Raw genomic sequence first — 27,891 nt, forward strand, 5'->3', positions numbered from 1 at the left:
AACTGAAATTGTTTGGTGGATATCGGTCATGGTGACTTTTATTTCCTGTTTTTGTTCTGGGAATTATTTATTTACAAATTAAGCACTGTACTAAAGCATTATTAAATCCACAGTTGTGCTTGTTAACATTAGTTAATGCACTGAGAGTTAACAAGAACTAACAGTGAACTTTATTTTCATTAACTAACATTAACAAAGATCAATAAATCCTGGAATAAATGTATTTTCATTGTTTCAGTTGAAATACATTAACTAAATGAACACAAGTACAGCATAAACATACATTACACTTCATTTATCCTTTATTAATTAAATTTACTTGCTTGATATTTTTTGCTCTTGGAATTTCTAGAAACTAAAAATCTATTGCTCATTTCAGTCTTGTGAGCTGTTGATGATATATTTAAGTGATTCAGACAGGATTAAGACATTCTACATACTCATCATCTCATAAACACCTCATCTCTAATTAATTTGACATTGACATGTATTATCTGTGCACAAGAAAAACCAAGAATATAAATCTACAGTATGTTAGAATGACGTGCTCCTAAAAAATCGTGTTTGTGAAATACAATAAATCTGCATTGCTCACACGCACACGCACACACGCACACACGCACACACACACACACACACACACACACACACACACACAGAAGAGGTTGCATAACATCTCACTGCTACTGACTGATCTTGCAGTGGATTATGGGTAAATATCTCATTAGTCTCTCAGTCTTTAGCACAGTTTCACTGATGATCCAGGATAATAAACCCCAAACCCAGGCCAGAGCGGCTCAGTGAATGTGGTCTGGACTGAGTGGATGAGGCTCATTGTGTCTCTATAGATGTTGTAGAAGATCAGATTTCCTGCACTGTGATCCACAAGCACTCCTATTCTACTGCTGAGCCGCTCTACTGAGAGATCAGTGTGTGTGTTATTGTGTCTGAATGTGAAACTGGAGGAAGAGCAGCGCAAACTCCAGGACTGAGCGTTAGATCCAAACACACACTCGTTACCTGCTCCCTTCCTCCTGATGCTCTTATATGACACTGATATCCACACACCACTTCCACTCCAGTCAATCTCCCAGTAACAGCGTCCACACACACTCTCTCTGCACAACACCTGACACACACCATCAAATCTGTCTGGATGATCAGGATACGACTGTCTCACATTCTTTATCATCGTCTCTCTCACACATTTCACCTTTCTGTTCTCCTCAGACAGAATGAGTTTAGTGTTTACTGTGTTTGGATCCAGTGTGAGAGAACAGGCATCTAAACACAAGAAGAGACACATTTATAACAAAACAACACTCACTACAGCTTTGTGTGTACATGTGTGTGTGTGCCTGTGTGTGTGTGTGAGAGAGAGAGAGAGTCTGTGTGTGTGTGAGAGAAAGGGAGCTTGTGTGTGTGAGAGAGGGTGAGCGTGTGTGTGTGTAGATGTACATTTGTGCAGTCCTGCTGTAATGTTCTTCTCTCCTCCATGGTCCAGACTGTAAACACACAGATTGTCGATCAGTCAGCAAACAAACACTGCACACACTTTATTTGTCAGCAGATCTGCAGTCAGAATTATTCTGATCAAACATCACTCATTATGCAGATTCATTACAATAAGACATTTACAGTGTCTGCTGAATGCTGGATTCTGATTGGATGATGAATAATAGATTATAGTAATGCATTAAAAACAACATTAGTGTGTTTGTAGTTGTAAAATGTGTGTATGTATATATATATATATATATATATATATATATATATATATATTTATATATATATATATATATATATATATATATATATGTATGTATGTATGTATATATTAGTGGTGGGCCGTTATCGGCGTTAATATGCTGAGACTCTTATCACGCGATAAAAAAAATATCGCCGTTAATTTATTCTCAAAGTTGGGTTGGGAGCTGGGTCTATTCTACGCAAGCTATGATGACTTTCACCTTGATATTTTAGCGCGGATGTATACCTGACCGGTGAGCCGTCTGACAAAAAAGTGCCCTCCTGAATCAAATCAGCAGGATGCCTGACTTTAACTCATGAATATTTCATTCATGCCCCCATGACAAACTTGGTTATTAGACACAAATAAGAAGTAAGGACTGACGAGAGTGTGTGGAATTTAATAACGCACGCCAAATGGAAAGGAAAAAAACGTCCGCATTTCGTGATGTGTGTGTGTGTTCGTGTGTGATGTCCTTTACTGACAGCCGCCTGTGTCTTGGATCTTGTCAGAAAATATGGCGAAAAGTCTTACATGGCGGTAATAGTTTGATTGTGGTGTTTACTTCAGTAATGCCACTAATATATGCATACTTCACATCTTAATTCCATTTCTGTTTAGTTCAGTTATGACTTTAGTCGGATTAAGGTGATCAAAAATCGCTGTTTCGAGCTTATGTAGGCCTACAGTTCAAAATACATGTTTAACTGAATAAACACAAGAACAAGTACAAACACATATTGAACATAATTTATTTTCATCCCCAATTATCACAGTAGAACAGTTTCTCAAGCAGTTTGTGATGCATTTTGGAAACAGGAGATGAGCCCCTGGTCTAATGCGCCACCTGGCTTATTATTTGGGTAGCACACATATTCTGAATGCCTTCAGCAGAATTCAAATGAGCCAATTTAATCTAGAATAATCTAGATTAATTCCAAGATTAATCTAGATTTTTTTTTAATCTATGCCCACCTATGATATATATACACACACACACACACACGTGTATATATATATATATATATATATATATATATATATATATATATATATATATATATATATATATATATATATATATAAACATTAACACATATACATACACACATACATAGACACACACATACATGAATACATAAATACATACATACATACATACATACATACATACATACATAAAAAGACAGATATAAATAATGAAGGATTCATTAAAACATTCAATTTACAAAACCGCACTTCAAAAATAAAATAATATTAAATGAAAGCATGATCAATAAAATCATAGTAAGTGTATTTGTTTTTAATGTTATTTAATTTTACAGTAATGTTTTTATACTGTAACTATGATGCATACTTTCATTTTCTGTGAAATTGGTCTTTACTGTGTCTAATTAGACTAATAATTGAACAATTTTGAGCTCAAAGTATGTGATTTGTAATGTGACTTTCTGTATTCAGTGATATAAATATTTACACATAAATATTTAAATATTTACACAATCATAAACAGGGCTTCTGCAGTTTTCACCAAGTTAAATTAAAGACCATTATAAATGAAAGTTTACACATAAATGGCTAAAGGCTAAGCAATTTTTTAAATCACCCAGATGGAAAATATTTTTATTTGCCCGATCAAATAAATAAATAAAACAACTTGAATACATTTAATAATACAAAAAAAATTAATAAAAAATTACAATATTTTAGATGTCTTAGTAAAATATTTTAAATATTGTGTAAAAACCATCAAGCTCTACTTGTATCCATAGAACATAGCACAATGTCTGCAGAAGCTGTTTTTGGAGGAGACAAGCAGACATTATCACTGTGCTTGCCCTGGTTCAGTGCGGCTTATCACCAAGGTACAGTCCATGACGCGCACACACATGAATGAACGTTATGAAAACGATAATTTGTTGTACCGTTGGTGGTTCACTTCCGATATTTAGTACAATTACATTCATACTAGAAGTGAACCGGACCAGAGTTCACGTGAACCGTACCCCAGACCACCTCTTCCAGGAGGACTTGGGTACGGTTCACGGGAGTGCACCCGAGTTCAGAAGACACGTTCACACTAGCTAATCGTATTGTACTCTGATGTCAGTGCTTCACTCTCGTGTTTGTCCATTTCTGAAAGAATGTGAGAATCCACTTGTCAAAGCTAGACAATACTCAGAATAGGATATGCTCAAACTAAAAGTTTATTAACAATTTGGCAATAACATAAGCAGCTTCATTAACAGAAACTTCACCCTCGGAACCCGTGATGAGGGGAGAGCCTCAGCAGTGGAGTAGGTGCTGAGGCTGGCGATCACGGAGGTAGAAGTGGATTCAAAATGATGGAGTGACTGCGCAGATCACAGGTAAGACGTCAAACAATGTACGAGAATTAGACAGCACTAGACTTAGACTAATAAATAGGAAACAACTATGGTGAGAAGGACATCACAGAGTGTGTAGACACGTAATCACAATAATCTGGCAATCAGCCTCAATAAAGGGCAAGTATATGTAGTGGAAAGAATCAGATCAAAAGTGCAATAGGTGAGTAATGTGTGCGCGCCAGCACTTATTGTAAGGGGCAACAGCTGAAACAGAAAACAGATGACAAAGAAGCCCAGATCAAACCTGACCCATGACACTGCTCTAATACAAACTTTGTTTTGATTTATTTTTATAAAGAACTTTTTTAAAAGACCTTTTCAATTTGTTTCACTATAAAATTAAAACACTATAAATGTTCTAATGACATTCTAGTTCATTCATTCATTTTCTTTTCGGCTTAGTCCCTTTATTAATCCAGGGTCGCCACAGCGGAATGAACCACCAACTTATCCATGCCCTTCCAGCCGCAACCCATCTCTGGGAAACATCCACACACACTCATTCACACACATACACTACGGACAATTTAGCCTTCCCAATCCACCTGTACCGCTTATCTTTGGGGAAACCAGAGCACCCGGAGGAAACCCACGTGAACGCAGGGAGAACATGCAAACTCCACACAGAAACGCCAACTGACCCAGCCGAGGCTCGAACCAATTCATTCGGCTGTGGCGACCCCAGATTATTAAAGGGACTGAGCCAAAAGAACATGAATGAATGAATGAAAATTCTAATGATCACACATTAAACAATGCACAAAATAATCAACCACAGTGCAACAAAAATCACAATAGACTTCTATATTGCACATAATGATGAATAAGGCGAGGTATGAGGCATGTATGAGTCCTTTATAATTAGAAAGTTATTTCTCATACCATCAGTGTCAAAGAGATGACCACGTGCTACTGTGTTTCCCCTTTCTCACTCACTGCAACTTTAAAATTTATGCATGCAATCACGTTCTCCAACTGTAACAGCACTTGTCTCCACGCATGCACCTGTCATATGAGCTCCCTCACTCAATTGCTTCCACCAACACTTTCGGTTTTGTTAGTTCCGCCTAATTTTCTCATGCATTGAATAATATGAAGTGTTTTATAGTGAAACAAACTGAAGAAGTATTTTACAAAAATGTTATTTATAAAAAAATATTAAAAAACAACGTTTGTACATCTCCCTTTTGTATATCTCTCCTGTTTGTTCATCTCCCTCACTTTCCCTTGTACATTCACTGATACTGAATTACTTGCTCTTCATAGACATTAGTGCTATACTCTACAAGCTGTTTATATTCAGTATATGCCAGAAAACTGAAAACTGAATATCACGAAAATAGTTTTGATTGTTTTTAAAGCCATTAAGTGTAAAAGCACAAGGCCAGTGATGCTCTACATACTTGAGTTTGTCCAGTGTGTAGTTTGGATCCTCCAGTTGTTCAGAGAGCTGCTTGACTCCTGAATCTCCTGGATGATTGTAGCTCAGATCCAGCTCTCTCAGGTGTGAGGGGTTTGAAGTCAGAGCTGAAGACAGAAAACCACAGCCTTCCTCTGTCACCATACAGCCAGACAATCTACAAACACAGCAATAGTCCACATCACACAGTTGGACAATCACACATCTCTTTGTGTTCTGAAGATGCTTACTGCTGTTTCTGCTAATGTCAACAGCAGTGATGAAAACACACATCCTGATTACCTCTCCTTATTGATCAACCCCTGAGATCAGCAAATACACCCAAAATACCCAACAAGCTCTTAAAATAATCTTTTTGACAGTACAGAGCAAAGATCATCACATGAAACTGTAAAGGCTGTACCCTGATTTGACCACACTCACAATAACAACAATTTTGTGCTTTTGTAAAATAAAAAACATGCAATGCTCTTTGTTGACTCAAACTTTGTGAACAACTTTCTGAAACATCTAAAATAATCAGAATCTCAGCAATACTTGTCTCACAGAAAAGCTAGTTCATGCTTTTATGACTTCTAGGCTAGATTACTGTAATGCTCTGTTTGCTGGTTGCCCGGCGTCCTTTAATAATAAATTTCAGTTTAAATGCAAAATGCAGTTACCAGAATTCTTACCAGGTCTAGAAAATTTGACAGAATGACCCCAATTTTATCTTTCTTACATTGGCTGCCTGTTAGGTTCCCTATTGATTATGAAGTGTTGCTTAAAGATTTTGTCTTTCGTACGTTATTTTGATATGAAAAAACTTCACATGTATATGTGTGCTGATGATGTATGCATTACTTCTGCACTAAGATATTTGTTATTGTTACATTCTTACTAGAACCTGCAGTGATTAATGCTTTAACTTTAATTAGCAGTAAAATTAGCCCATGCTAATATTGCATTATTAACAAAATGAACAGTGTTGACAATGCATTTGTTTGCCCTAAAATTAGTCATTGGTAATGTTGCTTTGTTTTTGCAATGTGTTATGAGCAACATGTGTATATATTTCCTGCAAATAAATCAAAAATTGTGGCATGTTGCAAACAATTTGTATCTTGTGCTTAATTGATGACGTCACCAGTGACTAGTCGACGTTGACTCAACTTTGATGGCATAAAAAAGTCAACTTATCTGAATCTAAAGTCAACCAATCTAAAGTCGTTCAGCCCCTACTGTTTTAAACAATAATTATTATAAAAAGCTACATACAAATAAACTTGAATTGAAACTTTATAAAACCAAAGCAATGTGCATCTATCCCATCTGTGCTCATTATCTGTGATAAACTGATGCAGCTTACATGTTGTTACGATAATCTTGTTAGCATCTAAACCCCTTAATCATTCTTGATTAAAAAAATCATCAAATTTTTAGTTCAGTTGAGAGTCTTTATTTTTTTCTACTTTTTATGCTTACTTGAAGCAGATCTGCTGTGAGGAATAAACCACATTTGATCACATCCCTGCAAATGTTTCCACATTTGTTAACCCAATATGTAACAATCTTTCTGTAGTCACTGTTTAGAGGAAAATCATTTACCTCAGTGTCTCCAGTTTACAGTGTTGACTCTTCAGTCCATCAGAGAGAAGCTTCACTCCTGAATCCTGCAGGTCATTGTTACTCAGCTCCAGCTCTCTCAGGACACAATTTGAGAATTGTAGAGCTGAAGACAAACTCTCACAAGACCAAACAGTTAGATTACACATGACCAATCTGAGAAAGAAGAAAAACAGATTAGATTAAGAGTGTGATTTGTAGTAATTCATCTGATTCATGTAAAAAAAAAAAACAAGACAATTTTTATTTAAAAAACTGAATAATAAAAACCATCTAATATAGTTTTGATTAGATTTTCAGATCATATCATGTACTCTTCCTTGTGGAAGACCTCTGATCTTTGATTTGAACTTCTGCATTGTGAATTCAAGAATACTGAACTTGATGTCCAGAATTTCTTCTGCATCTTGAAATCTTGATACCATATTTTTACAAATGGGATATGGGTGTCATGGTCACACAAGGAAGACAAAGGTGGTTATAGCTTTAATGGTATTTATTTGTGCAATACAACTATGAGAGATGAAACATGTAAGTGGTGTTGAAGAGGTAGAGCGATCTCACACACATTTCAAATGGTAAGTATCAGATCTCCAGTAATACACCAACATAGCTGTAGGCACTTCCCATAAGCAGGTGTGTTTGCATCCACAGGAGAAGCAGGACACCCAGGGAACAGTACAAGAGGAAGAGGGAGAGGGCGAGCCGATGAGGAGAACCATCAGAGTGGTGAATGAATGAGGTGAGTCTTTATAGTGCATGGGTGATTGCGGGTGCAGGTGATAGGTCAGGTGTGTAATCAGGTGACAGTAATCAGGTGATAGTTCACGGGTGTGGTGGATGGTGAGGGAGAGCAGTCATAGGGATAATAGGAACAAGCCGAGGTTGTGACAATAGGTGCGTTCGACTTCATGCAGCACTGCGCAGATTGATCGAAAGTGGTGCATGCTGGTTAGAAATGTTGTCCGGACTGACGCTGCGCCGACGCCATGTGACTGTCAAATGTGGCATCAAAGTACCGCGACAGAGCTCCAAGATCAGACGATTGATTCAGCCGGTGCAGGATCTGAAGAGCAACTGGAGGAGCTGCAATGACGACCCCGATATTACACGATTGGCCGAGTTCACCGCAGGACAACAACCACATGTGTTTTGGGTTTATTATCTGCAAATTCCAATTCACAAATTTCAATACAAAGAATGAACTTTTCATACCTTCTCTATCTTGTATATATCATGCTTATTAAAAGACTACAACTACTTTACTGCAGTATCATCTTTTGCTAAATAATCTGGTTATAAAGGCTACATTGTTTGCACAGGTTTATTTTCAAAATTTTTATACAGATTATTTACTGCATTCAGCTCCATGAATGATTTAAATTATATATATTAGTAAATAACCTAAATATTAACTCAAATAAGTCTTACAGACTTGTAATAAAAAATATCATTGATCCTGCCACACTAAAGGTTTCTTTACAAATTAAGCTGAATAACTATTTTATTAAATAATTATAAAATGATTTATTCATTCATTCATTCATTCATTTTCCTTTCAGCTTAATCTCTTTATTAATCTGGGGTCGCCACAGCGGAATGAACCGCCAACTTATCCAGCATATGTTTTACGCAGCGGATGCCCTTCCAGCTGCAACCCATGTCTGGGAAATATCCATACACACGGACAATTTAGCCTACCCTATGCACCTGTACCGCATGTCTTTGGACTGTGGGGTAAACCTGAGCACCCAGAGGAAACCCACGCGAATGCAGGGAGAGCATGCAAACTCCACACAGAAACGACAACTGAACCAGCCGAGGCTCCAACCAGCAACCTTTTTAAGCTGAAGAGACTGATACCTACAGCTAAGGAACAGTACGTTGGGAAAGTGTGCAGTCCCGAAGGGGAGGATGCTGCGGAGGCCACCTGCTACCCAAATGGGGAGATATGATGGCAGAATATATGGACTAGCCCTGAGAAGGGGGAGTATGCATATAATAAGATGGTTAGCGGAGAGGGAAGACACGGGTCCGCCTGTGAGGGGGGACTGCATCGTGGCTGAAAAAGCACATGGGATTGCCTATTGGGCATCTATATCCAAAACGCGGGCTGACCAGTACTACAACGTAATAGGCCAGCGAGTGACTCCTTCGCTGAGTCAGTACTGTTGGCCTCAGAGGAATCTGCAGGGCTCACCTAAGCGGGGAACTTTACTGACTGAGTGGAATCTGGTAGGAATCTTGGGCACATATCCCGGGTGGGGTCTCAGTACAACGTGAGAGTAAGCCGGCCCGAATTCCAGGCACGAGTCACTGACCGAAAATGCCTCCAGGTCCCCGACCCTCTTAATCGATGCCAATGCGACCAGCAGAGCTGTCTTCAGGGACAATCTTGAAGATACTGAGTCGAGTGGTTCAAAGGGATCTGTACGCAGGCTCGTGAGAACGAAGGCGAGATCCCAAGAGGGCATGAGAATAATTCGCCTAGCGCCTCTGAGGAACCGAATGATGAGGTTATGCCTTGCCACGGTGCTGCCAGCCACCGCGCCATGATGAGTGGAGATGGCAGCCACGTAAACCTTGAGTGTGGAGGGCGACAGCCTGCTCTCCAGCTTCTCTTGGAGGAATGAAAGCACAACGCTGATCTGGCAATCTCTGGGGTCTTCTCTGCAAGAGACGCACTATTTAGTGAATAGATTCCACTTCAGGGCAAAGGCGCGCCTCGTAGAGGGGGCTCTAGCCTGAGTAATGGTATTAACCACCGCAGTTGGTAGGTTACCCTTGTCTTCCCCGCGTCTAAGGACCACACAGAGGTTCCAAAGATCGAGGCAAGGGTGCCAGATGGTGTCCTCTCTCAAAAAGATCTGCCAGGGGAGGGCTGTCGCGAGGAGGGGGAGCTCTGACATCCAAGTCTGGTTGGGCCAGAGGACCTGCTCCTCGTCCTCCCTGACCTTGCACAGTAACTGCGCGAGCAGGCTCACTGGGGGAAACGCATATTTGTGCATGCCCCGAGACCAGCTGTGGGCCAGTACATCCGTGCCGTGAGAGCCCTTGGTTAGGGAAAAAAAAAACAACTGGCAATGAGCGTTCTCAGGGGAAGCAAACAGATCAATCTGGGCTTCCCCGAATCGCACCCATATCAGCTGAACAGACTCGGGGTGGAGTCTCCATTCTCCGGGACTCGTGAGAGCATCTCGGCTGCATGGTTGAGCTCACCTGGAATGTGAATGGCGCTCAGCGTTTTCAGCTGCGTATGACTCCAGAGGAGTAGACGGCGGGCAAGCTGAGACATGCAGCGAGAGCGAATACCACCCAGGCGGTTGATATATGCCACCGCCGCCGTGCTGTCCGTCCTGACCAGCACGTGCTGCTGCTCCAGCACCGGAAAAAAATGGTGGAGAGTGAGGAACACAGCCAATAGCTCTAGGCGATTGATATGCGAATGCAACTGGGTTCCTTTTCACAGGCCCGCAGCTGCATGCCCGCAACACACAGCCCCCCAGCCCATGCTGGAAGCATCTGTTGAAACAAAAACATGACTGCACGCCTGTCCTAGAGGCACTCCGGCCTGTAGAACGAGAGGTCATTCAAGGTTCCGAGGTGCTCGACGCTGGTAGGTGGCTATAGCGTGCAAGGCGGAAGCAGCCTGGCCCGCAGCCTTGTAAGCTCTAGCTTCGAGGGAGGCAGATATCCTACAGGCTTTGGACGGGATACGAGGCGACCCCGCAAAGAAGATGCGCCACACGGACAAAGATTGACAGCAATGGCACGCTCGACCTGAGGAATCGCCTCATACCCCCTGGCTGCTCCACCGTCAAGAGTGTTTTCTATGTAGCACCTATCTAGTCGGTCTGGCCGCAGAGCTGGGGGATAAACCATCTCCAACCCCATGGCCGAAGCAGCCCGGGAAAGCACGGCTAACATGTCCGTTTCAGGATTTGACAGCGCTCAACTGCCCGGAGGGGGCGAGCGGCTCTGGATACTCGTTGGACAATGAAAGCCCACCCTCCGATGCAGCAGTGGATGTCTGGTCCCCGGTGTCATCGAGCGTAGGGGCTACCATCTGGTTAGACGGATTGCTTCCTTCGCTAGAAGCTTGGATGGAGCGCTTGGAGGAGCGGGAGGTCTGCGGGCCCGGAGTCGACGGATAATCTCCCACTGGAACCTTCAGACCTGCCCGAGTGCCCGCTGCAGTGCAGGGGACAGCTGGGGTGGTTCGCCTTTTTGCAAGGGCTAGCCGCGATCTTAACTGCGCAACAGACATGGCATCGCGATGACAACATGAACTGCCCGCGAGCACCGCATTAACATGCTGGACCCCAAACATGCAACGCAGTGCTCGTGCTCATCATACAGGGACAGGAAACCACCGCATCCAGAAACGCACGGTCGGAGCGCCATCCTTAAAAGGACGTGCTGCGCGACTGTGTTGCTCTTTTAGGAAATTTGCAACTTTATATGCACCGCTCTGGAGGACCGGACCCAAAAAACGCCAGGCAAGGGAGAAGCCCAACTTGACCGCCTGCCGCTGCATGTACACACTCTGGACCAGGAGACTGCTTTCGTTTGCTCGAAATCGCTGGATATAAGCAGGAGAAACCATCATCGACTCTCTCAGAAGGCTGTAGAAGTCTCTGAAGCGAAAAGGATGCCTCATCTTGCTTCGCTGTGCTTTTATGCTAAATTGATTGCAACAAGCATCAGGTGCGCAAGCTGACGCTGCCAATTCACTTGGCATTTCATTGGCCAGTTTACATACTCTTTCAGATGATTGGCTTACTGAACGAAATCCCCATACGTGGATTAAAAATCCACCATAGCATTGAAGTTCCCCATCCGAAAGCGAACTGAACTTTCAGACAGTTCATTTCAATAAACCAGATCTTTTACACTACAGTGTAATGATGTAATCCGTGATGTCATGATGACACTCGTCCCAGGTTAGGATTCAACATTTCAAAATATATAGTCAGCAATCATAATGTCTGTCACTTCAAACATCACCATGATCTAAAGAGTTTTACAATTAAATTTTACAAACCTGATGAAGCAGTCACTGACTATTCATATCCATTATGATTTTTCTGTTATGAAATAAATTTGTTTCTTCAGATTCCCTTTTTTATGCCCTCTGTTTACCTGCTCTGAAGTATTGGCAAAGAATCAGCTGTCCAAGTTTCGTTCAGATGGTACTGTGCTATCATTCATAGCAGGCAGTCAGGTACTGTTTGTGTTCAGTTAACGACTGGATTAATCTCGCATGTGCAGTATTATCAGCTCATCAGTTGTCAAAATGTGTCTGAAAGAAACTGGTTCTAATATTTAGCATTATTTCTCTATGTTTAGTTAAATACTCCTGATAATATCATGGATTATTCATGAAAATGTTTAGTTTTACAAACAATTAATTGTTTCCAGTCTTTAAATAACTAACATAAAACACAACAGCATAACCTTATAACTGCATTACATCATAACTGTAATGCTTTTAAACAACATTAAAGCAGAAAAGAAGACTTGTAAAAATATTTCTGTAAACTGTGTACAAATATCTATATCTATCTTGATGTGGCATAAGTAGATGATTTGTGTTCCAAGTCCATCTAGTATGATATTGTTATGGTACTTTAGGTTTACAGTGTTGGGCAAGCTACTTGAAAAACGTAGTGAGCTAAGCTATTAGCTACTATATGAAAAATGTAGCTTAACTACACTAAAAGCTACCCTCTGGGAAATGTAACAAGCTAAGCTAAAAGCTAATTGGCAAAAGTAGCTTAGCTGCATCAAAGCTATTTTTGCAATTTTCATTTTTAAATCAAAGCTATTTAAATCCAAGTCAATCAGATCTTAGTGATCAATAAAACTGTCAATGAAACATATGAGGCAGAATAGTTGAGTTCAATTATTTACTGTAAATAATATGCTGTACTAAACAGAAACACATTATAGTATATAACAGCAAAAGCAAAAACTCCAATAAAGCCAGGTGTTACCATTTATAATACTATAGTCATTTATAGCAAAGGGGAATATTTAGGAATAAGCATTATGTTGTATTACATATTTACAACTATTCATTAATGAATTACACTACATAATGTAGTATCATTGGTAACTATCATGAACCAGTAGTAACTACCATCGTACACTTCAGCCTTTACTAATGTAAACTATATATAAATATATAGAACTCCTCTCTCTCAGTCATCTTTTAATCTAGCAAGTTCCTTGTGTCAGCCCAATGATTCTTTGGCGACGTCACCGACCAGAGCGAGAGGTGGCAGTAACGCACCAAAAAGTGTGTTGTTGACCACCATAAAACAGGTAGAAAAAGAAATCGTCATTCTTGCCACTATATGGATTTACTTTCATCGGCTAGACACCGGCCTCACAGCTCCGTGAATGTCAGTGCCGTCACTTAATTATCCATGATCGGTAAATGTAACTCGCTTAAAATAATAGATTCACTACAGAAAAGCTTTTTGATTTAGAAAGTAGTGACGCTACTAGCATAACTACATTTCTCAGTAGCTTGGCAGTAGCGTCACTACTTGTAGTGCCCAACACTGTAGGTTTACTAATCTGCTTAATATTAATCTGCTAAAATGTGAAAAAGTACACACATGCAAAGTATCATCTGCTTATACATTCTCAAGAATGTATGTGTATCGTGTTATGACACGAAAGCAATGCTGCAAAGCCTTACACACAAAGGTTGCTGACCTCATATTGTATTACTTTGGTCTTCAACAGAAACATATAGAAGTTAAAGAATATGGACGAACTGTGCGATTAAAATGCTGAAGCTATTCCCCAATACAAACACAGCAATAGTCCACATCAAACAATCACACATCTCTTTGTGTTATGAAGATGCTTACTGCTGTTTCTGCTCATGTGAATGCCAGTCATGAAAACACACATCCTGATTAACTCTCCCTATTGATCAAACCCTGAGATCAGCAAATACACTCAACATACTCAACAAGGACTCAAAATAATCTTTTTTTTTTACTGTATAGAGCAAATATGTTGTTCAAAAGACATCACATCAGTCTGCTGTGAATAGGACACATTTAAACTCAGAAGAGAATCTTATGTATAAAGTGAAAAAGTTACATGTGACATTGCATTTTAACCGTCAAACTTCAGCAGAATGGCTGAAAAGTGTTCATCTAAATGTCAGCTATAATACACACATTTTAGATTATTGGTGCATGTTAAAATCAATGGAATTAAGCAATCATCCTCTTTAAACTATTTCAAGCTTTTGATTGTGGAATATATTGTGCACAAACCCATAATAATACAATAACTTAATGTGATTTAAAAGTTGATTTTGTCAGACTTTACATCATTAAAAATTGTGATTTTTAGATGATTGACACGTAGATGCATGTTTAAAACTGCTTGTATGATTGTAAGACATTTACTCAAATGTCACAGAGGATTGAAATGTCTAATCAAGAGTAGGGCTGGGTGATATGTCCAAAAATATTTATTAATAATCACCTTTAAAAATATGTTGTTATCTGATAATATCATCACTCCTGACATCATCATTAGACAAATTCTTAAATATATCTTTCCAATACACAAATTCAAAGATAAACTATAAATATGATCATATAAAAATATAAAATATAAATAAAATATTTAGATAATTTAAATAATTTTTAAAACGTTTTTAAAATTTTTTTTAAAAAGTGCAACTTCAATTTGAAAAAGCAGCATGTTGAAATTTATTTACTAATGCTTTAAAATATATTTGGGAATTTCAATCTAAATCAAAACATTTTTGTTGCTGTTGCGTGGAAAACCCTTTACCTCAGTGTCTCCAGTTTACAGTGTCGACTCTTCAGCCCATCAGAGAGAAGCTTCACTCCTAAATCCTCCAGGTCATTGTTACTCAGGTCCAGCTCTCTCAGGACACAGTTTGAGGATTGTAGAGCTGAAGACAAACTCTCACAAGACATAGCAGTGAGATTACAGCACTGTAGCCTGTGTAGAGGAATAAAAGCACATTGTGAACATTGTATTATTTTTGTGTGGGTGTGCATGTAATTATTGAAGTCCCTATGAGGAGTGATTTCTCATCATAGGGAAAAAAAAAAGACTTATTTGACTTCTCTGAATTTCTTTAATGGTCATAGCAATACACATCGTGGGAGCACCAGAAACACTGAACACAGGGCTCTGGCTTTCACTTTCTAAGTCCAAATAAAGGCATGATAATCGGTGATTTTGATAGAGGCAACTCTCTGCTCAAAGCATGTAAGCTCATCAAACCTTTTTACATTGCATATTCTGCAGACTGTCGGTGCACAACAGTTCGGCTTGACTTCCATCTTTGTATCAGACCATTAAAGTCCACATGAACCAGAAGCTGCGACCGTTTTTTTTTCCGTATTGTGACGCTGTTCCTAATGAAATGGAATAATAAATGAGGGAAAATGGGCGTGGCCAGTGGGTGTGGCTATTTTCTACTGTGAGCTGAATGGATGTTGGGAAGTCAGCATTTTATTCAGAAAGATGCGGAAAAATGGTTTAAGTAAAATGATTTCCGAGTTTCTCAACCTAACAGATTCCTCCTCTTTACCATTTATATCTGTTGGAAAAACTGACAGTTGAAGGGGCGTGGTTAAGTATGTTAGCCCTGCCCAATACCAGAAACATACATTATCTCACAATTTAAGTAACTATTTATAGTATAGTAAATATTTATAACTCAAACTATTTACTGAGGATTTACACCATGTTTATTTGGACTTATTTTTCTTATTTTTTATTTGTTCATTGTTGAAGGTGTTGTTTATGGTAACTGAAAATATATTATTTGGAAAAAGTCAGACTTGCTTCAGTGTTTCGTTATTTTGTAACAATCTTTCTGTTTAGTTCATTCCCAGAACTTTTGAGCATATACATTGTCAGTAAATAAAATGCACTAGTTTTTCCCACTAAAAACGCCTTTAGAATAACATTGAAATAAATTGCTATAACTGTTAGCGACTCGGTCACAGTCATTCCCCTCACTGGCCAGCAGAGGTCACCATTCCCGGACTTTTAAGCATTACATCATCCATCTAAACTGATTGTGCACACACCTGAATCTAGTTAACGACCCACGCTTCCTATATAAGCCACACTCAAACACCAGTTCATTGTGAAGTCTTGTTTAGCCCCAGCCAGCATTACTGAGCGTTCTTTCCTGTCTGATCTTCTGAGAATAACCCCGGATTGTTTCTGACTCTGAGTTGCCTTCTGCCTGCCCACGACCCTTGCTTTATACATGGACTCTGAACCACACTGCCTGCCCTCGACCCAAGCCTGTCTAACGGATTCTGAACCACTCCACCTGCCACTGATCTATGCCTGGTAAATCACTCTGTGTCTGTCAGCCGCCAGTCCCAAGACCATTATTGATTACTGTTGATGTGTGTTCACACTTTAGTGCGTATTGGATTTTTGTGTTTGACTGTGACTAATAAATACTGCATAATGGATCCCTCTGTGTCAGTCTCCTTGTTACAATAACTCTCTTAGGGAATGGTGGATTTAGACAAAATTCATGTTGGGTGTATAAAACAACATAGCAATACTTTCTAAAGAAACGAAAGCAAATTTCAAGAGATTTTGTTTGTATTAGCTGTGGAAAATGCTACATTGTTTAGTCGTTTTTCTTTAAATTCTATAAAAATGATCTCTTTCATAATGTAAAATTGGAATTTTTAAGGATAAAGATTAATTTTAGCTTCTGTTTAAAATGATATATGACACCTTATGCTGACTGCTAAAATAAGTTAGAGAACCAAAAATGCAAGCATTTTGGGCATCTACATTGACAGTAAATAGAATGTACCAGTTTTTCTCTGTAAAAAAAACGTCTAGAATAATATTGAAATGAAATGCTATTATTTGCTCAGGGAATGGTGGTTGTAGACAAAATTCAGTTCGGAAGTATAAAACATCATAGCATTTAATTCTAAAAAGAAACAAACAAACTTCATGATGTTTTGTTTGTAATAACTAGAAAATGCCACTTTTTAAAATAGTTTTTCTTAAAATTCTGGAAATTTTTTTGTCTGTTCATGTTTTTGGACCAAAAAAACATTTTAGACTGGACCTTTAAATGATACAGATTGAAGCTTCAGGTTCTCCTGTCTAAAATAATATATGACACTTGAGGCTGAATGTTAAAATAAAAATAAAACTGCTTTTAAAAAAAAAATAATATAGGCCCATTAGGTGCCTATATATAAAACAGGAAGTGCATTTTCAGATTTCAATTAAAAATTACAAGGGCAAACTTTTTTGTACTTTAAGTTCATTTATAGTCAGATTTTCCAATGCCACCATGTTGACAACCTCAGCTAAACTCTCCACTCAAGTTTTGTCTTTTCTTAAAGGGTCCATTACGATATCATATTTTAAACTATAGTTGATGTGTAATGTAGCTGTGTGAACATAAACAACATCTCTGAATGTAAAATGTCAAAGTTTAACGCAAAGGGAGACCTTGGGTTTTACTGAGTTAGCTTAGCAAAGCCTACAATGAACAAATTTTGGGGACTAAAAAAAATACATCTGGGCCAGTGAGATCACAAAGGTATTTTTACTGCACACACACACTGCTCAGCGAAGGGGCGTGGCCAGAGGCGCTGTAATGTTAGAGCAGAGAGAGCTAAAATGCCATCCAAACGCTGCTATTTACACAGAGCTTCTTCTGTTTCTGTATTTGAGCTTCCAAAGGACACGACACAAAGACAGAAGTGCTTACAGTTCAATATTAATTATGTTCCAGAGAATTATAAAATACATAGCAAGCATGATTCGACAAAACACAGCTTCCAAAATCTATCCCATTCAATGCTGGATAAGGTTAAAATCTCCTCAAAGAAGGAGCAGCTCCAAAAAGCAGAAGCGGACTGTCAGCCACAACATGTAAGTGTTTTTATTTGTTAAAATTGATCAATGACATGCACACTGCCTAGCGTTAACAGTATGCTGTAGCAAGGATTTAAACAACAGGAATTTTTGTTTGGCACCACTAACAATTTAGCTACAAATTCATACAAACTGCTGTAAACACTCACACACTCTTCACCAACTCGTGCAGCGTCTCTCTATAGGCAGCTCTACATCATTCCATGCGTGCTACATCTCAGATAATGAACTCGCAAAAGATATGCGAATGATTCATATTACTTACACCAAGGGCTTAATTTGTGCCAGAACACTCCGGATGCGGCACCTCTGAAATCTGATCTGGCACCTCATTTTACCGATCCCTCTTCTCAGCTGCCCTCCTCCCCCATCCGCTGTTCACTTTCGTTTTCTTCACACGAATCCTCAGCTCTCTTTACGTTCATCCGCGACACTCCTGCTCCGCTCCCTTTTCTCTCCTCTGGCCACCAATTACACACCCCCCCCCCCCCCCGCTCCACTTTTGTGCACAACACCTCTCCATCATCAGGTAACTTGCCGGATCCGTTACCCCAATCTGTTCCGGGACTTCACAATTCACAAATTAAGCACTTCTCACGCATGCATATTCCAAATATATGTGAAAGACGTCGTGCAAGGCATTGAGTTAAAAAAATACAGGATAGCTCGCCTAACTCGTGTGGCAGCAAAAAAAACAATCAAAGCTCACACGGGTCACATTCCACATGTTGTGCTTTATTCTCCTGTCAACAGCATCACTGTAAATTACAGAACAATAACTTAATCCAAGCATCAAATCAAAAGAAAAATAAACATTGGTCCTGCGCACATGTGCTTTTCGTGTTACACGCGTAATTAGTTTAATGTAGTTTCGTGTCTACAGACAATTCACACATACACGCACACACACACATCTCTCTTAAAGGAGCCTCACTCCATTTTCACTCGTTACAGACTCTTGTTAGATTTTATTGTAGAGAGCAGGCATGAGGTTGACTAAATGTTTACATAGCACAAAAGTGCATGATTGTATGGGCGTGACGTGGTGACGTGAAGCCGATCCGCAAATCAAAGAACATTATGTTAGATAACCAATCAGACCCTATTGAGGGTGGGCCTTTCGGAGGAACTAGGGCTATGTCCAAAACCGCATATTTCCATACTATACAGTACGCTAAAATCTGTATGTGAGCCGAGTAGTATGTAGAAGCACCACGACAGAACTCATGAATGGGAGTAAAACAGGTCGCACACCAGAAGCGTCGCTCGCAGCGCCATACATTTTAGAATTCTAAACATAGGTTTCTATCAGGGTACACACACCTGCGCTGCAAGTAGGCGGCTGTCCGCGGCACCCAGCCACGACTCAGGACACTTCTTCATTTCTCTGCCGCGCCACAGAGCGCCATCTGATTAGTTTCATGTTAAATATCATGCGAATGTCCGCGTCTGGTGTGTGATACTTTTAACTGTCATGTGTCCGCCATGTAGCGGTGCCGAGCCGCGCTTCCGGTGTGCGACCTACTTTAAGCGACGCAATTGACGGAGGTAGGTCACATGACCATTACAAAATGGCGGATGTAGTACGTCTGAATTCCATTCATGCTTCTTACATTCATACTGTACAGAATGTATTTTTCTAACAGCTGAGTAGTACATTTAAATTCAAATGCAGTACCTACTGAGTAGTAGGCAGTTTCGGATGCAGCCTGCGAAATAAACAAATAAAACCAAATTTTTCTAGTTTCTACCTCCAGTTGTTCCTATAATTCACATATCAAGAGTTCACATTGACGCTATTAGCAGGTTTGGCATGCTGTCTAGGGAGAGAACCCTGAGCTCAGAGATAATTGAGCCCAGGGCTCCCGCCTGGTCACTTGAGCATGTAAGAGGAGTACGAGATCAGGTAGTTCTCGAGAACTCCCCAAAATGCATAATGACACGAGACAGCAGCCGCATATTCAAAGAAACTCCCCAAAAGGCTAGAAATGCTATATCCGGCTCCCGGAAATAGTGTTTTTTTGAGGAAGGGAAAGTAAAGAAGGCTTCTGCGGGAGCAAAGGGTGACACAGACTCCTGCAGGAGCCCGAGCAGGGTTGGCGGGGGCAATGAATACTCCTGCGGGAGTGGAGACTCGAGGAGACCCCTGCGGGAGTCAGTGCCATGGGGGGGCAGGGATCCTGCTGGAGTCAGAAAAAAGGTAGGGGGGAGGTGTTAGCTCCAGCTGGATGGGGGGGGTGATGGGGGGCATAGAATCCAAAGGTGTCAATTGCTCAAGGAACACTCCTAACTGAGATAGAGCTGGTAAGTGGCAGCACTATATAAAATTATATGTGTATGTGTTAATTAAACTTAGTACTTGGCTGACGACGTGTGTGAAGTGAGAGTAGGACGGAGAGCGGTGATATAGCAAGGTAGAGGGGTGGGTACATAGCTGGTGGATCTTGGGATAGCTAATTCTAATGAGCTAGGTTAAAGTATGTAGGAGTTTTGGAAGAAGAGAGAATTAAAGAGGGCTTAGAGTGGTAAGGATAGCTGGAAAAGAAGGGCTAAAGTTTGCACTGGATTGGGGAGCTGCAAGCTAGAGGAGAGGAGGTGGAAGTCCAAGAGTTGTGTTATTGTCCGGAAGATTAGGCCTAAATTCATGTTTAAAATTAATCATAGCTTAAGTGTGTTCTTTGATGGCCCGGGGTGGCGGAGTGTTTGTGGGGCTGTAGTGGGTTGAGGATCGGGGGGTGTGGCAGGAGCGTGTGGTTGTTCTGTCCTGAAGGGCGGAGTCAGTGAAGAGATGGATTCGTAAAGTCTTCTATAGTTTGGATTTATTGCAGTGGCTTGGAATTGTGATTCCGGCATCTAGAAGAGTCTGGAGGAGTTCAATGACTGTCATTTTTATGGATATGAGAGACGTATGATGATGCTGGAGAAGGTAGGTGGCGGTTTGAAGTAACGGGAGATGGTGATTGCATGAGGTGTTGTGTTCTGGCTGGAGTGGTAGCGGATAGGCCTTTAGCCTCTTGCTAGAGCCGACTTCCAGGCTGAGCTGGGTGTTGTCCATAGCTGTCCATAGCTGCGCTGTTGCTGTTGTTGTCGCCGCTGTTGTTGTTGATGGTAATGGTGGTGTGGTATTGTATTGTAGTTGAAGTTGGTTTGTCCTTTAGTAGCTTTTGGAGGAGCTGGAGCAGACCTGTCATTAGGTTTTTCAGAAAACGAAGATAAGGGAGTAATTTTTGCTAGGCTACTTATAGTGAGTTTGGATTAATCTGATTGGCTAACTAATGATTGTAGATGAGAGACCAGCTGCGGTCAATCATATCACGTGCTCCTCTCAAAATTAGTTTGTGAAACTTCACTCCATAAAGTTTATTTTTTGTCACTTAAAATGTTACTCTTTTCTTTGCTGTTGTTTGCTGAAGTGATCTCATTAACATACTGAAATGTATAATTTATGCAATGTATTTATGGGCCATTCTTTAACTACGGGCACTTTTAGCCTTGTGAAGTTGAGTAAAAAGAACTTGTTCAAAAGTAATGTAACATAGCCTCATATCTTTAAACAATTTGTCTAGTTTTAAGATCTGTAAGAGGACAAACTTAGATATGAAGAGAAATTGTTCATATTTAACATTTTTAAATCATGAACTGAACAAATGTCAAATCCACCACATCTCAATATACAGCTATTATTTCAAAATGAAATAAATTATGGCAGTTAAACATCTTTCCACAATATATACAATAATTATACATTTGTCAATTAAATAAATTAGTCTCTTATGACCAAATGCTGGATTGTATACCTGTCACAATTTAAAATGTAATATTAAATTTCTTATTAGCTTATTAGAAAATAAACTGAATTTGTATATTGAATATACACTTTTAATGTGTGATAATGTGTGGTCTTTTTAAATATTTTTTTAAAAGTCTGGAGATGGAAATGACAGGGTGTTGTGGAAATGACAATGAATCAATGTTAATGTAGAGAAACATTAGATATTTTTTTAGAATAAATACTAAACTCATAAATTCACACAAATTAAACTCAATTTACAAAATTACTAAGCATAACCACACATTTTTTTGCATGCGTAAAGCTGAAATTTATCTAAAAAACTGATTTAAAACTGATCTAAAAAACAAATATTATATACATAATTTTTTAAATAAAAGAATTACACATCTACAGGGGCTGTACAATGAAACTGAAAGGCCTGGTTTTAAAGCACAATTATTCATTAGTGCGGTGGCGCAGTGGGTAGCACTGTTGCCTCACAGCAAGAAGGTCGCTGGGTCGAGCTCTGGCTGGGTCAGTCGTCATTTCTGTGTGGAGTTTGCATGTTCTCCGTGTGTTTGTGTGGGTTTCCTCCAGGTGCTCCGGTTAAGGGTGTTTTCCAGTGATGGGTTTTTTCCCTGATAAATAAAGGCACTAATATGAAAAAAAAAATTCACGAATGAATAATTCATTAGTATGGTGTCGGACCTCCTTTTGCGGACAATATACCATCAGTTCATCTCAGGAATGACAGATACAAGTCCTTCACAGTGGCCAGTGGGATTTTGAGCCATTCTTTTTGCCGAATAGTGTTCAGGGTTACTATGTGATGCTGCTGGAGGAAAACATTTCCTGACTCATTCCCCTAAAATACTCCATATTGCTCAATAATATTTGGATTCTGGTGACTGTGCAGGCCATGGGAGATTCAACTTCACTTTCATGTTCATCAAATCACTCTGTCACCAGTCTTGATGTGTTTTGGTGCATAATCATTCTGATACACACCACTGCACTGCCTTTAGGGTACAATGTTTGAAACACTGGGTGCACATGGTCATTCAGAATGCATTGCTTGGCAGTGATGCTCCATCTAGCACCACTATTGGGCCTAGGGAATGCCATGATATTGCAGCCCAAACCATAAATGATTCCCCCCATGTTTTACTCTGGGCATCAAGTGGCTCCACACCGGATGTAGGAAAAACAGTGAAGGTGGACTCATCAGAGAATGCTCCGGTTACTAAAGTAACTAAAGTTTGAAAGTAACCCTCGTTCCCCGGGGGGGGGGGGGGGGGGGGGGGGGGGGGGGTTATGGAAATGCTATGTGGTAAAACTTCCACTATGGGAATTTTGTTCAGAAAGACAATTACCTGAAAGAGTATGTAAACGGGCCAATGACATGCCAAAGAGTTGGCAGCTTCAGTTTGCGCAGCTGATGCTCGTTGCAATTAATTTGGCAATATAAGCACAGCGCATGCAAAGCTGAGGATATTTTTTTTAGCTGAAGAGACTTTAACCTCAACAGCTAAGGGACAATCATTGTGGTGAAGGAAGATAGCATTTCCGCCCTCCCCCTCGGGGAATGAGGGTTACTTTTGTAACCGGAGTGTTCCCCTTTGGGAGGGGATCTTCAATGCTATGTGGAAAAACTTCCACTATGGGGAAATGTATGGAAAACGCCACAATGATTGAACCTTACCTCGCCTCCGATGAGAGGTTATGCCAAGCAGAAAGCGTGAGCGCACCTGCATCACCAGAGGTGCTGTCTTTCAATGTGTTCCCTGGCCCTTACTTATCCTACTTAAACAGAATATTTACGGATTTAGATATATTTTTCGGGAGTCGCAATGCGTCTAGTTAATTTCTAGGATTTAAATACGACAGTACATTAGTAAAGCGTGCAGTTCCGATAAAGAGGACACTGCGGAGGCCACCTGCTACCCAAGTAGGAAGATTTGGTAGCAAAAGAGCTTATGGACTAGCCCTGAGAAGGGGGAGTATACATATGAATATAAGATGGTTAGCGGTGAGATACCCAGAACGAGGGCTGACCAGTGGGCAGACCTACAATGAGGGCCAGCGCCTCCTCTGCTGAGTCAGATGAAGGGGCCTCGGAGGAATCTCTGCAGGGTTCGCCAAGTGGGGAACTTTACTGACAGTAAAATTAGCGCACTTATCTCTGTGTTAAGGAGAATGGCACAGCAAGTGTTTTACAACACCTTCAGAGAGTTGTTTCCTCAATCATCAAGGGTTACCTAATACCCTTGAGGAAACCAAGTAACTTCCATTCGCAGATCATAAAATCTTGCAAATGTGTTAGGTGTCGCCCAGCCCGCAGCTCTACAGATGTATGTTAGAGAGGCGCCGCGTGCGCACGCCCAAGAGGATGCGATACTCCGAGTGGAGTGCGCTCAAACTCCTGGGGAACTCGGCTCGCTCTGGCTTTGGTAAGCAAAGGAGATGGCCTCCACTATCCAATGGACCAACCTCTGTTTAGATATGGCACTTCCATTCTGCCGACCACCATAACAGATGAAGAGCTGCTCAGATGATCTAAAGCTCTGAGTGTGGTCCACTAATAAAAAGGCTGGGTCTGCCTCACTACCTGGTCCTTAAAAGGTGTAGTAGGAACCTTAGGCACGTATCCTGGCCGGGGTCTCAGGACAACGTGAGAGTAGGCCGGCCCGAATTCCAGGCATGAGTCACAGACCAAAAATGCCTCCAGGTCCCCAACCCTCTTAATCGTTGCCAATGCGACCAGCAGAGCTGTCTTCAGGGACAGAAGATACTGAGATACTGAGTCGAGTGGTTCGAATGGATCTCAACGCATGCTCGTGAGAACGAGGGCGAGATCCCAAGAGGGCTTGAGAGGTGGGCGGGGTGGATTCATTTGCTCTTCTCTGCAAGAGACACACCACTCAGTCAATAGACTTCACTTCAGGGCAAAGGCTTGCCTCGTTGAGGGGGCTCTAGCCTGATTGATGGTATTAACCACCGCCATTGGTAGGTCTTCTTTGCATCTAAGGACCACACGTGGAGGTTAAAAAGATCGGGGCGAGACAGCAAAATGGTGCCCTGTCCCTGAGAGAGTAGGTTCTCTCTTAAAGGGATCTGCCAGGGGAGGGCCGTCGTGAGGAGGGAGAGTTCCGCTATCCAGGTCTAGAGGTGCAACTAGCAAGACCTGCTCCTCATCCTCACTGACCTTGCACAGTAACTGCGCGAGCAGGCTCACTGGGGGAAACGCATATTTGCACATGTTGGCCAGTGCATCCGTGCTGAGAGAGCCCTCGAAAAAACAATGAGCAAGGAAAAATGAGCGTTCTCGGGGGAAGCAAACAGATCAATCTGGGCTTCTCCAAATCGTGCCCATATCAGCTAAACAGACTTAGGGTGGAGTCTTCATTCTCCAGGACGTAAGGGTGCCGTGAGAGCGCGTCGACTGCACGGTTGAGCTTGCCTGGAATATGAATGGTGCTCAGCAATTTCATCCCCGTATGACTCCAGACGAGCAGACAGCAAGTGAGCTGAGACATGCGGCGAGAGCGGATACCCCTATATGGTTGAAATGCACCACCGTCTCCGTGCTGTCCATCCTAACCAGCACGTGTTGTCGCTCCAGCACCAGTATAAGACAGCGGAGAGCGAGAAACACTGCCAATAGCTCTAGGCGATTGATATGCCAATGCAACTGGGTTCCTTTCCACAGACCTGCAGCTGCATGCCCGCAACACACAGCCCCCCAGCCTGTGCTGGAAGCATCTGTCGAAACGACAATATGTCTGGACACCTGTCCTAGAGGGGCTGAGGGCGCGGCGACACAGCGCAGTGACAGTCACCCAGTGTGTGCCCGCGTGTCATCCGCGTCTGGCGACTCGATAGTGCAGCCAATGCTGATGTAGTCTCATATGGATTAATCTAAGCGGCGTGACAGAGATCCTCTGCACGGGGGTGGAGCTGGAGGTGAGAGATTCACGGTCTTACAACCATGCCAATAGATGACTCAGCTCATCGTATGCAACTGCACTGCCGTGAATTCCTGGGTGAATCCACCGATAGTGTCAGCGAACAGGCCAGCCTGGGATATGGTGGAGTCAATAAAGAGAACTTTGTTGACTCCGCGCATATTTTTGTGCCAGGTTTAGGACTTGAGGTCCGTAAAGCTCACTCTGCCCCACCCGACAATGAAAATTGTGGATGATCTGGAGGCCCTGGGGAGCTCGCAGAGCCTTAAAGGAGAAGCCCGACGCTTACTCCTGATATTGCATCCGGGATCTTTATCCTCTTGGCAGCCATGGGAGATCGAAGACATGGATTAGGTAAGTGCCCTGGCCATCCATGCAAACTCCTCTGACTTGATACTGCTTTGTCTCAGTTCTCCAAACAGGTTGGCGAGATAGATGGGGAGGGCCATGCCAGGACCGTCGATCCTGTCAGCAAGTGGGTACAGAACCGAAGGACACGAGAAGGGCACGCAGGAAAGAGGGAATCCTGCCATGCATTCTTGCCAACTATGCGGCGAGGTGAGTATGCTGGAGTATCTCAACTAGAGATAGTCGGGACAGACAATCACCAATCGTTATGTTCAAATAGTATGAGAGATGGGCTCTCTAAAATCCAGAAAGATGGTGTCCCATGGTACGTCACCTGGCTCAATAACAGAGTGTGAGATGCCATCCCAAACATAGTTAAATGCCTCGTCATGTAATTAGTGATGCGCATGAATGGATGAACGAGATTCCCACTGTCCCTACCTGCTATCTAGCAAAACCACAGCCATGGGAATGGGCTTGGCAGAATCAGCAGGGAAATAAGACCCAGCTGAGCTTGACTCTAGTCTGGCAGTGTGAAGACGAGACATGAGGGGTGTAGAATAAGTGGGAGGCCACCCCTACGGACCCGCCGCTGGTGAAATGCCAATACTCATATCGTTTCCTTACTTACCCGGTTAGGCAGGGAGGTTGGGCGGCTCTCGGTCAGGGCTTTCCCCGCTTCCGGTGTCAAGCGCCAGATTTTCAATACGAGTACGTACCGCGAAAACGGTGCCTCACGGTCCTTCTGGCTTTTTTGGGTTTTAAGCAGGAGGTGTCAGAAAAGTTACCACAGGGATAACTGGCTTGTGGCGGCCAAGCATTCATAGCGACGTCGCTATTTGATGTCGGCTCTTGCTATCATTGTGAAGCAGAATTCACCAAGCGTTGGATTGTTCACCCACTAATAGGGAACCTGAGCTGGGTTTAGACTGTCATGAGACAGGTTAGTTTTACCCTACTGATGTCCGTGTTGTTGCAATAGTGATCCTGCTCAGTACGAGAGGAACCACAGGTTCAGACACTTGGTGTGTGCGCTTGGCTGAGGAGCCACTGGCGCGAAGCTACCATCTGTGGGATTATGACTAAACGCCTCTAATCCCCATAAACGTATTGATATCGCAGCACCATGGGGCTTCGATTGGCCTGGGATAGCCGGCCGGGGTTTGCCCTCAGTCCGGGCTGTGGCCGTACGAGGGCTGCCCCTCTTCCGGTACGTGCACCGCATGTTTGTGGGGAACCCGGTGCTAAATGACTTGTAGACGACCTGATTCTGGGTCAGGGTGTCATCCGTGGTAGAGCAGCTCCGTCGCTGCGATCCATTGAAAGTCAGCCCTCGATCCAAAATTTACAGCTGCAAGAACTGATCGAAGCAAGGCTCTGCTGTTATGATCAACGTGAGTTTCCCACCCCTGTCTGGGGTAAATCAAGATCCCAGATTTGAGCCTTCTCTCATGGCTTGTTTCCCCTCCCCCTTTTAAGTTTACGAACGTGAGTTTGTCCATGGCAGCCCACGTATGTATGGCATTCCCTTTCCCAGCTTTCGAAACGAAATTCCACGTAGTTCTGAAACTCCACCCACTACTGGCTCTGTTTCTAACCCAGGTAAAGTACGCTCACACTGGGGAAGACAGGATGAAGTTATCGGCTTTTATGGGTCATGACCATGGAACCTCAGACCGCTACTATGCATTGCA

General features: G+C 41.7%; 1 protein-coding gene and 2 pseudogenes across 1 annotated transcript in view; 1 reads left to right on the plus strand and 2 right to left on the minus strand.

Annotated features, from left to right (window-relative positions):
- LOC130222044 (zinc finger protein 721-like) overlaps positions 1–27,891 on the plus strand; it is a 495,527-nt pseudogene that overhangs the window by 85,045 nt on the left and 382,591 nt on the right.
- The window catches only part of LOC130222067 (gastrula zinc finger protein XlCGF57.1-like), a 184,776-nt pseudogene that overhangs the window by 27,793 nt on the left and 129,092 nt on the right, over positions 1–27,891 (minus strand).
- Positions 305–27,891, minus strand: part of LOC130222018 (NACHT, LRR and PYD domains-containing protein 12-like) — a 43,498-nt gene continuing 15,911 nt past the window's right edge. Inside the window, exons 8-12 of the mRNA XM_056454621.1 lie at positions 14,996–15,169; positions 7,148–7,321; positions 5,544–5,717; positions 1,459–1,505; positions 305–1,284 (exon numbers count right to left, since the gene is read on the minus strand). Coding sequence (XP_056310596.1) covers positions 740–1,284; positions 1,459–1,505; positions 5,544–5,717; positions 7,148–7,321; positions 14,996–15,169 — 1,114 coding nt within the window. The 3' untranslated portion in view covers positions 305–739. The remainder of the gene's footprint in view (positions 1,285–1,458; positions 1,506–5,543; positions 5,718–7,147; positions 7,322–14,995; positions 15,170–27,891) is intronic.

This window comes from Danio aesculapii, chromosome 4, assembly GCF_903798145.1.
Source record: "Danio aesculapii chromosome 4, fDanAes4.1, whole genome shotgun sequence".
NCBI classification, from domain to species: domain Eukaryota; kingdom Metazoa; phylum Chordata; class Actinopteri; order Cypriniformes; family Danionidae; genus Danio; species Danio aesculapii.